Here is an 11,580-nt window from a genome sequence, read left to right as displayed (position 1 = left end):
CTAGCTCCCGTACTATTTATTTGTAGTGAAATGCAATTTTTTTATATGCCTTTATGTTGTATATTTGGTAAAAATAAAAATAATTAAAACATAGAACTTCAAAATTGACGACAAATGGAAAGCTATAAATAGCAATAAGGCACTTGGGTATAGGCACAGGGTACATACCTATACATTTCTACAATTTGACAAGCTCTGTAAAATCTATAGGTACTAATTGGTACTAATATTATAAAGCTGAAGAGCTTGTTTTTTTGTTTGAACGCGCTAATCTCGGGAACTACTGGTCCGATTTGAAAAATTCTTTCGGTGTTAGATAGCCCATTTATCGAGGAAGGCTATAGGCTTCATCTATCATTCAGGCTATCATCACGCTAAGGGTTCATACGCACTATGCGGGTAGCCGTCCGGCTGACCGCAAGCACAATTATGTACGTAATATTCATTTCTATGCGCACTGCGATGCGGCTACCCGCAGACCGCTCCGGTTGCTCGGAGAGCTGCGGCCCGAGTGACGGCCAGCCGGACGGTTGCTATACGCACTGTGCGGTTCAGTGTGCGGCTGCCCGCAATTGAGTGAGTGTGTGCACGTGGTTGCAAAATGCTTGCTCTCATGTCGTGTTTGCAAATAAGGATGCACCCAGTACTTCTTTCTTTGCTTTTCTTATTTACGTAACGTGTGTAAATGTAGTAAATAGCTGCAACTTCTTCCACTTCCATCTTTGTAATGGATCGACATGACCGCAAATCGCAACGGTTCTTCAACCGCACGTTGCGGTTGCGAATTCGGCTGCCCGCAATCCGGCTGGCCGCATTCGCAACCGCATCCTGCGTTCAGCCGCGCGGCTAACCGTAATGCGGCTACCCGCATAGTGCGTATGAACCCTTAGACTAACAGGAGCCGAGCAATGCGGGTGAAACCGCGGAGAACAGCTAGTTTTCAATAAAAATACACTGTATATTATAAAATTTTATTCAACCAGATACCTTCATAAATTCAGCTTTAGATACACGAAAGATTAAATAATATTTAAGTAATCCTACAAAAAGTTAAAATTGTTGTCAAATACGAATTTTCAGAAAAATTACGACTACAATTAAGTAACATGGATCTCATAAATTATATTTAATAACTAATGAATATTATGAAATGGTAAAATATTTAGAAGGTACTCAGGGTTTCAAAAATGCCTATGTAAAGTACACACTGTGTATTTTACATAGATATTTAGGTATAACCCATTGCTGTTAATACAGCAGACAATTTCATTTAAAAGTTGCACTTGCAATCATAAAAAAGATAAATATTCTTCTTATCTCCGTCTCCATATCTCGTTTTTGTAACATACATCTTATTCCTAAAATAGTTAGTGCTCAGAGATCTCCCAATGTAAGATTTTAGCAGGCCACATGCTGATAAAAAATAGTCATGTAACAAATAGAAATACTTTAAAAATGATTTGTGAAATATATATGTATAAATTAGCCATAATGAAGGCTTCTGTTATAGCTGCCAAGTCTCCTCATCAAAACTATGATGAAAATTATCAATATTGAGAAACATATAGACACAAATCATAATACAAACGAAAAGAATTAGGTAATTCATATAAACATTTTATTTAAATTGAAGTATTCATATTTGTTCCATCACAATTATTTATCAATTTAAGAATTACTTTTCATATCTCAAAACTCTTCCCAAACATTTTATACAATCAAAACAACAATAATGATGTCCTAATATATGTTAAATAAGTAGTTTAGAGTACCAAGGTGGTATAGTCCTTGTCTAATTAGTAATATTCAAAATTTATAAGCATGTTTCTAAATCTCACATTTTGGGATATTATTTGAGCCTATTTTGTAATAATACTCAGTAGAAGCCAGCCCTAAGTATGTAAGCATCACAAACCTTAACACCAATTATTCATGCATATTATATACAAATGATAATTTTAAATATTTGTTCATTTGGAATATTTTAATCACTTGCACAGAATGTGATTTATCAGTCCACTACAGTACAAAATCATTTAGATTTCAAAGTTGAAAATGTCAATTGAAGAATAACTACTATAAAATTGTTAATATTTTGAACTGGTCTATCTAGACTAGATGTTAATTTAATAATTTTATCATTAAAAATATATATATTATAATGTCAAATAAATATGCTGAATATAGAATTTATTAGATTGTGCTTTTGGCAAAAACGTAACTGTCTTCTAAATGATTTTGCATAGTAGCAATACAACCTTTAAAATTTCTTCCTACTTAACACTAAATTGAACACACCTTCACATAATGAAAAATTATTTTTGGCTCATTTCCATGTTGATTATTTGATTACAATACATATTATAAAACATGTCAAAGTCATAGTAACTTACAAATGCCATAAAAATATATAGGTATTCAAATACTGTATTTTACACATGATAACGGTCACAAAATGATATCACTATGTGTTAAGAATCACTAGTATTTCTTATTGTTCATTGTCCGTATTGTTTCTGCAACATTTGTGCAGACATTGAAATGCGGATTAGGCAATCGAGATGGTTACATTTATCCCAAGGTTACCATTATCCGCAAACAATTGTGCAAGTGAAGTATCAAAGACGAGGCAGTCCGAGTTCATTATAGCGGACGACACACCTTCATGTATAGAACGAGGCATCGCTTCCCAGGTCAGTCTTCTGCGATGGCCATTTAGTTCTAACCGGTAAGCAAAGTTCTCTGCTTCCTTCCGAGATCCTATGAGTTGAACAATAGCAAAAAATTGCTGATGTCCATCAAATTTTTCTTGTTTTTCTAGCACTAACATAAAATGGTGATTGAAACATGACTGCATCATGACCCAATCAACTGCTCCAGGTAAATTTATATCTGTAGCCAAAAATACTATGTCCTCACCTTGAAGCGTTGTTATGCTCTTGTGAGACATCATCAAGTGAGGCATTACTTGATCTAGACCACCTTGCCATTTGCACGACGCTCCGGGACACGGGCAGGAATACGGCCGAAATTCACATGCCTCCTCATGTTCAGCCTTTTCTGTATGCACCAAGGTTACTGTGCAGCCAGTATTAGAGTGTTTGCATGGAAACATGACGTTACTAGCCACTTTTTCCATGGCAAGGTTTCTAATGTTACCGAGTGGGCCGCGGCATGTTGGGCAACAGGACAGCTTCGGTCGGCAGCTCGAGCAGACGAGGTGCCCGCTCTGGCATTGAAGGATCGGTGGTAAGACATAGTCGAAGCAGACGGGGCACTCGAATAATGATGCTAAATCCGCAGACATAGCGGTGGGAACGTTCACAAGCGCAGGCACACCTGGGACAGCACAACTGGAACTGCTAGCTCCGCGCCTCTTGTTGATTGTGCTCATGTCACCGTCACGCACATATATTGTCGATCAACGACCAACTATTTGTTCCTACGTCGTTACGGCACTCTAAAGCCAATATTTAAATCATTTGTAACCTTCCACCGTCGACTTTTTCTTAGTGATAGTTTTGTTGAAATGCGATTCCATCACAACTCTAGGACAATGTTTTATTATCAAAGTGCCTAGTTATTTCATCGGGATTATTAAAAAATACTTATATCTTTTATGATTTTAGTTTATTTGGGCATAAAACTGGTAATTTTGGAAGTAACAATTAATTATTTATAAGTTACGAACGTTCTAGTTCACGATAAAAGGATGATATTCGTCGCACCATTCAATGACGACTTGACTCTCAGTTATACATCTTATACATCCTTCCTCTATGGACTTGACCAATCGAAATTCAAGTGACAGTCAGGACAGCAACAGGGGGGGCACACTCAAAACTGTCATGTAAACGCATAGACGACAGCGACGCGGGCGATGAGTGGTATAACCAAGAAGCTTATATCTAATACACTGGAGATTTCGGTATGAACATTGATGTGTAACAAGAAAATATTGCCCAGTTCATGTTTTTTATCACTTTCACACCTAACTTGGTATTGCCACTGTTAATACGAAGTTTTCCCAAGGCTACTATGTATGCTGTAATATTCTGTGCAAAAGGTTAGTTTTTGTACATGAGTTTGTTGATAAATTGCCAAAAACGTCATTCAGAAGCATTGTTGGATGAGACAATTATTATTTATGCTAAATAAAATAAGTATCTGAACCAATTATTAAAACGCGATACTCCCTGCTTATGGGTAGTCACCATAATAAAATTGTAGCAACTCTCACTTTGTCAATATGGCATGTGTGTCAAAAAAATTGCGTCGATTCGAATATTTAAGTTAATATTGTTGCTTATTTAATGAATATTTTCAGAATATAAAGAATGCATTGTATTGTGCAAAATTGCAGAAGTGTTTGGACACCAAATTCTGGCATAGAATTTCACAGGCAAGTGTATATTTACGTTATTTACAATATTCCTCAATACTCCAGCATTGACCTGTTTAGAATCATTTCAATGGCAAAAATTGTCTAATTAAGCATCATTTTAGTAAGCAGTCATGTTAAATATTTGTTATTTCCCCAATACTTTATCATTTTTCAACAAGTTTTCAATAAACAAATTTAACAAGTAAGGTAACCATGATGACGAGTTTTTATGGATAGCGAGGAGAATATATTGTAATAACAATATTATGATGAAAATTTAGAACACCATTTTAAAGATTGTTACTAGTAATGAAACAACACACGACATCGGTATTGCACTCACATGTAGTTATAAGATTGTTCGTTTTTACATTGAAATTTATAAATTCAAATTCAAATTCAAATTATATTTATTTGCAAGAATGTAGTTACAGATATACTTTTTTAACTTACCTTATATTTTTTGTTTTACGTATTTCAGCTTTCCAAAAAGTAAAATAAAAAGAAATATATGTGCCCATCAAGATTACTGAGGATTACGACCCAGAAAAAAATACCTTTTGAAAAATAAACTTTGTAAAGTTAGCTGAAATTTGTGCAAGGCCGCTATAAACAGTTTTTCTTTGATGATTTTGGCTTGAAATTGACCCGTCGAAGCAACGCGTTTAAAAAGAAGATCTGAGTAGCTTACAATTTGGTAAACAGCATCTGATGCAAAACACAACTTTCCTCTATTTACAAAGGATGTTAATGCTATATATCGGTTCATATCCAAGCTTTGTAGCCAAAAGTTATTTAAAACTATCATTCTATACCAATTAAAATTGTATGTACCTATAAAGTATAACCATAATATTATAATATAAATACTGTTAAAAATATACCTATGTCGTTATTATTTATAGACCATGATTTTTAGTTTTTTCTATTTTGAAAAATCCTGAATTTACAAACCAACGTGGTCACTCAACAGAAAGAGACAAAAAACATGACTGACGTCATTCTAGGTCATATTTTCTTGTTACAAGTTAATGGTCATAGTGCAATCTCCAGTGTATTAGATATAAGCTTCTTGGGTATAACTAAAATTAAAAAAAAAGCCGCCATCTTGTAATGATGTGCGACTGTCATTGTCAACCATAGTTTTCAACTTTCGGACGGACGTTGATGCGATTTCGAGGTTATCTCATTTGTTTTTGTTAAATATATCTGGTTATCTTTTAAGTTTTTGTTTTGGTTAAGTTTTGTTTTGTTATTTTGTTACTTGTTTTATTGTTGTTAACTGTTGTGAACGTTGTGATCATGAGTTTTCAACGGAGGAGAAAACACGCTAGAAGCTTAGAACTTTTTAAAAACTTGAGAATCCTGCCTCTTGCATGTATTTATATCAAGGAAATTTGTATTTTCATAAAAAAACATCCTCAATATTTTAAAACTAATAAAGAAATTGGAAAATTAACAAGATATCCAAACAATTTGTTTTTACCGAGGCCTAAATTAACTTTGTACAAAAAAAATGTTCCTTATATAGGTATTCAGATATTTAATAAAATCCCAAAAGACTTGCAAGGGGTTCCTCTTCCAGGATTTAAAAATAAATTAAATAAATACTTATTAGAGAATTGTTTTTACAACCTAAATGAATTTCTGTATGATATGAAAAATGTCTAAATAATATAAAATAATGATATTGATACTAATTGATTGACTGTATGACTAATGATTTATGTATAACCTAATTTTAAGTGACAATACTCCTGACTCGTATTTTTACTATAAATATCTAATCATTTTCATTCATTATGTCAATTAATAATAATTATTGTATGCTATGTAGTTATAGTAAAAACATGAATGTTCCTTAATTCTGATCTTAATATCTTTGTATGTACCATGTTTTTATGCAATAAATGATTTATTTATTTATTTAGAACAAAAGCTTTAGTTATTTCAGTGACTGCACTGAAATAACTAAAGCTTTTGGTTTTAGCAGATTTTAGAGGTTTTAGCAATTGTATAGTATATAAATCTCAATTTCAATTTAATAAACGTGAATACCGCTAAAGAAATTGTTTTTTATTCTCACCCCTGGTTGCCCTTATTACTTATTTATTATTTACTCAACTTACAAGGCAACATATGGAGTGAGAGTATGTTTACAAAAATATTACTAACGCCACAAAAAGAGTGTTGTCACGAAAACGACGCTTTTCTTGGTGTTAGTAATATTTTTGTAAATATACTTTCGCTCCATATCTGGTGCTAAATGTCGATATGCATACTGCATAGCTATAGATATATACCCCTTTAAAGCATTAGTTATCCTACAAAGTTGCAGATGGCAGCACGTTCCATACATGCACTTATTACCACAGAGTAGCCACTCTATCTCAGTTATACATCCTTCCTCTATGGACAGCAACCATGGTCCATGATGGCATGATGTCAAAACATAGATAATAGACGTCTAAAAACACGCTTGACAAACGTTTGACCTTTAGAGCGTTTGACGATGGCACACCCCGGACCTGTGCCCCGGACACTCCATACAAAATTATCGTTTTGACAGTCACACTGTAGAGACTGCAAATGTGTGTGTTAACGCTTTATGGTTGGCACATTTTTGACTAGCGTAAAAAAAAATTCGCGATTTTCTGATGATATACATCCGTAAGAGGGCACAATATCTAACCATTTTCTACGAAAAACGATACTCACAAATCCAAAATAATAAAATTACTTTAAGTCAATTTGATTAATGTTGTCAATCTTCGTTGCGTATCGTCCCTGTAGAAAAATATGGACCATTTTATGTCTGATCGTGCGGGGTGAGGTAAGTGTTTAATTTTGGCGGGAGGCGGAGAGTGTCCGTTCTGTAGCGTTTAGCTACTATTATGTATTCTGTGACGATGGCAACAAGCTTGGCAACAATGCTTGGCAACAACAACAAGTCATCAGTCTATGGATTTTGACACAATTCTAATTTTGACAGTTCGCAGATGACGTTGATCATCAGCTGCAAAATGCCAACAAAAAAAATGTTATGAATGCCACAGATGACAGTGCTTGCACAGAGCAAATAAATGTGAAATAAATGAATGTTCCGTGATTGTTCAGAACCTTTTCAGAACTGTGTTTCTGTGGTTCAGAATGGCAACATAAAAATAAATAAATTTGACCCAATGAGCAAAATATCTTTTTTTTTAAAATTGAAATGCGCTAAAATAATAATATTATAATAGTTTCATGCAAATAACAACACCACATTCATAGAACAAAGTAATCGTAGTAGTAATATCACAGAATATAATATAAGTACCTAATAGTACTTTTAATATTATGTACAGTATATTCTGTATACTTATTACCTATATATTTTATTTTAACATAGTTCTTACTATATTATTGTATACGTATACCACAAAAGTTTGTATGAAAGAAACGGAGATAGGTTTTACTGCGGCTCTACACTCGCCCGCGAACCGCGTGCGCGGTTCGCGGCCGCGGTTCGCGCATTGACACGCCGCGATAAATATAGCCCTCCACACTCGCGACCTTTCGCATTAATAACGTTCGCGCATTTGACTAAAATGGACGTGGAAGTTGCTGCTGCTCTGACATTGTGCGCTTTAGCGAATTACAATTATGCATTTATAAAGTCCAAAAAACAAGTTAAGGAGAATTTATAAATGAGAATATATGAGAATTAATAAAAATATTATGCACTAAAATTATGTTTGCTTTTAAAACATAAAATACGTAATTCGGAACAACTGTGGGGGCCGAGTCACCTTCGTCCGTAGGAGTATACCCGGAGTATGGATTCCCTACACGTGGCCCCTGGGTGGTGCTAATCAGGTGACATGGTGGGAGACAATCGTCGCGGCTATAATGACCACCCATCAGCTGAAGCCGTGTCGCCAAGCGTCCGCGTTCCGACACGATGAAGCTGATGTAGCCTATGTGAAGACGGGTCGAATCAGTTGCGCTTATACAACCTGGACGATTTGACGCACACTTATGTTGTTGCACCTGGAGACTAGTCATGGAGGGTAGCGGGATCCGAGGCACGGTTCACCGCTGGCCGACCGCTAGTCAGTAGGGGGCCCAAGTAGCGTGCTAGCCACATGTGAAAGGCTGCCCCGCCAACTAGCGAAAAATCCCAAGATGCGCCATAGTGCCGGTTGGCGACCGGATGAGAGGGCCCTATGGACATCCTTGGGGGGGCTCGGGCGTCCCCGCAGTCTCCAGACTAGTCCCCATCAGTGTAGCTTCTGAGTGTGTGTCTCAGGTCTAGAAGTATAGCGCCTCGATTCACTGCCGTCTTCACACCTACTTCACTCTTCAATTTATATGAAAAAAGCAAGGTACAAGAATAAAGTTGTACAGCGGCAGCACTCCCTCTCGCTGAAAGTAGACCTCACTAACATCAGAGGTCTACACTCCAACCTCGCTGCAGTCCACTTCCACCTAGAGACTAGCAATCCTTGTATCTTGTTCCTCACGGAGACGCAGATTAGATGTCCGTCTGACTTGGCGTACCTATCCTATCCCGGCTACACCCTGGAGCACAATTTTAAAGCTCGGTCAGGTGTGTGCGCGTACGTCCGAGACGACATCTGTTGTCGGCGTCTCCGGTATCTTGAAGACCCCCATTTTTCCGTATTATGGATGCTGGTGGACACAGGCCCAGAGAAACTTCTCTATGCATGTGTCTACCGAGCGCACAGCGGAGACCAGGAGACGATCAGGCTCACAGAGTACCTAAGTGAGGCGGCGGACGCTGCTCAGCACAAATACCCTTCCGCTCAGCTTGTGTTACTGGGGGATTTTAATGCCCACCACCAGGAGTGGCTATACCCATACCAGTGCACTGACCTCGCTGGGAGAGAGATGCGTAAACTTGCTATAGCATTGAATCTCACCCAGCTGGTTCAAGGAGCGACGCGGGTTCCTGATGTTGAGAGCCATACAGCCAATTGCTTGGACCTTCTGCTGACAACAGATCCAGACCGTTACTCGGTAGCGATTTCCTCGCCGCTTGGCAGCTCCGATCACTGTCTGGTGAAATCTGTATCTGTCTACTCGCCGCCCGATCCCAGTCCTAAGGGCTCTCGGCGCGTGTGGCAATACAAGTCAGCTGATTGGGATGAGATGCGTTCCTTTTTTGCATCATATCCTTGGCGGCCTGTCTGCTTTTCTTCTGAAGACCCTTCGACCTGCGCGGATGCTGTGACTGATGTGTTGCGACAGGGAATGGAGTACTTTATTCCATTCTCCGACGTAGCCATGTCCGGCAAAGCTCAGCCCTGGTTCAGAGCCGATTGCAGACGCGCTGAAGCGCTTAAGCAAGAGGCGTATCTGGCTTGGGTTGACGCTCGACACCGCAAAGCGAGGGATGTATCTGAAAAGAAGAAAGCCTTTAACCGGGCTGCCAAGTCCTGCAAGAAGGCTCTACGGAAAGCTCGATTTGACCACGTTAGCCGTATAGGGAACAAACTGGCTTCTTACCCCTCCGGTAGTAAAGCGTTTTGGTCCCTGGCAAAGTCGGTTGAATCGAATTTCTGCCGCCCCTCACTTCCTCCACTGCTGAAACCTGACGGGACGCTGGCTCACACCGCCGTAGAGAAAGCGAACCTATTTGCTACTCTATTTGCGGAAAATTCTCGTCTGGATCCTGCAAGCGCAAAACCTCCCAGTCTACCTGGATGCGAGGCGAAAATGCCGGAAATTCGCATCCGTCAGACGGAGGTTCTTAAAACGCTGCGGAATCTTGACGTGAATAAAGCCAGTGGCCCTGATGGAATTCCAGCCATAGTTCTTAAAACCTGTGCGCCTGAACTTGCTCCTGTTTTGACACGCCTCTTTCGCCTTTCGTTGACGACTGGAATAGTACCGAAATCATGGAAACTTGCCAACGTGCAGCCTGTGCCCAAAAAAGGCAGTCGTGCCGATCCTTCCAACTACAGGCCAATTTCAGTCACGTCCATACTCTGTAAGACTATGGAACGTGTACTGAACAGCCGGCTCCTGGCACACCTAGAAGCGAACGACCTCCTCAGTGACCGACAATACGGGTTCCGCCGAAACCGGTCTACTGGGGATCTTCTAGCGTACGCCACCTACATCTGGAGCGAGGCCATCGAGAATCATGGTGAAGCACTTGCTGTCTCCCTTGATATCTCAAAGGCCTTCGATAGGGTCTGGCATGATAGTCTTATTGGCAAGCTTCCATCCTACGGTCTGCCTGCTGGTCTCTGCGCCTGGATCTCAGATTTTCTGAGAGACCGGTCGCTTCGGGTAGTCGTCGACGGCTGCTCGTCCGACCAAATGGCTATAAATGCCGGAGTCCCTCAGGGATCAGTTCTTTCCGCAACACTCTTCCTGCTACACATCAACGATCTGCTGAAACCCGGTATCTATGGGTACGCAGACGATAGCACTGTTGTGGAGAGATATGTATCCAGCGCGCGAGCCAGTACGGCACAAATTCAGTCTCTACGGGAGGCGATGGTTGATCGCATGAACTTGTCCTTACAGGCGGTCTCCGACTGGGGCGATGCCAATCTGGTCAAGTTCAATGCGTCTAAGACCCAGGCGTGTCTATTCTCCGCTAAACGGAGTCCATTCCACCTGACTCCGAATTTCCAAGGTGTGTCCGTGCCGATAACTAACCACCTCGAGCTTCTTGGTATCACCTTAACGCCCACTCTGAACTTTGGTTCCTTCATTGAATCTAAAGCCCAAGTAGCCTCAAAAAAGCTTGGAATTCTGGCGAAGGTGAGACAGTATTTCAGCCCGGGACAGTTGCTCAACCTTTATCAAGCACAAGTCCGATCGTGCATGGAATACTGCTCTCACCTCTGGGACGGTTCCGCCAAGTACCAGCTGGAGGCGCTTGAGGCGATAGAGAGGCGTGCCAAGAGGCTCATAAACGACGATAACCTAGTAGGCAAAAAGCTCCAGAGCCTCGGTCACCGCCGCAGAGTGGCCAGCTTATCGGTCTTCTATCGGATACACTTTGGAGAGTGCGCTGCGGAACTGCACGATCTCGTTCCGCCATCCCCGTTCTTCCATCGATCGTCGAGGCGCACAGATTCTAGGCATCGCCATATGGTGGACGTTCCATGTACCCGGACTAAGCGGTTCGGTTCCACATTCTTTATCCGAACCGCGAGGGACTGGAACATGCTTCC

The 11,580-nt window shown here is 39.8% G+C and overlaps 1 protein-coding gene across 1 annotated transcript; it reads right to left on the bottom strand.

The window, feature by feature from the left end:
* Positions 1-957: 957 nt before the first annotated feature.
* On the bottom strand, positions 958-3,741 carry LOC123691128 (E3 ubiquitin-protein ligase SIAH1A-like). Its single transcript, XM_045635369.1, has one exon. The coding sequence runs from the start codon at positions 3,392-3,394 to the stop codon at positions 2,549-2,551; it is 846 nt and encodes a 281-aa protein (XP_045491325.1). The 5' UTR covers positions 3,395-3,741; the 3' UTR covers positions 958-2,548.
* Between the last annotated feature and the right edge of the window lie 7,839 nt (positions 3,742-11,580).

The sequence above is a fragment of the Colias croceus genome, chromosome 4 (assembly GCF_905220415.1).
Source record: "Colias croceus chromosome 4, ilColCroc2.1".
Taxonomy (NCBI): domain Eukaryota; kingdom Metazoa; phylum Arthropoda; class Insecta; order Lepidoptera; family Pieridae; genus Colias; species Colias croceus.
The sequence above is the reverse complement of the archived record's forward strand: the minus strand, read 5'-3'. Positions and strand labels throughout refer to the sequence as shown.

What these genes read in the sequence shown, in the direction of transcription:
- LOC123691128 (XM_045635369.1), bottom strand. Translation starts at nt 3,394, where the DNA reads ATGAGCACAATCAACAAGAGGCGCGGAGCTAGCAGTTCCAGTTGTGCT.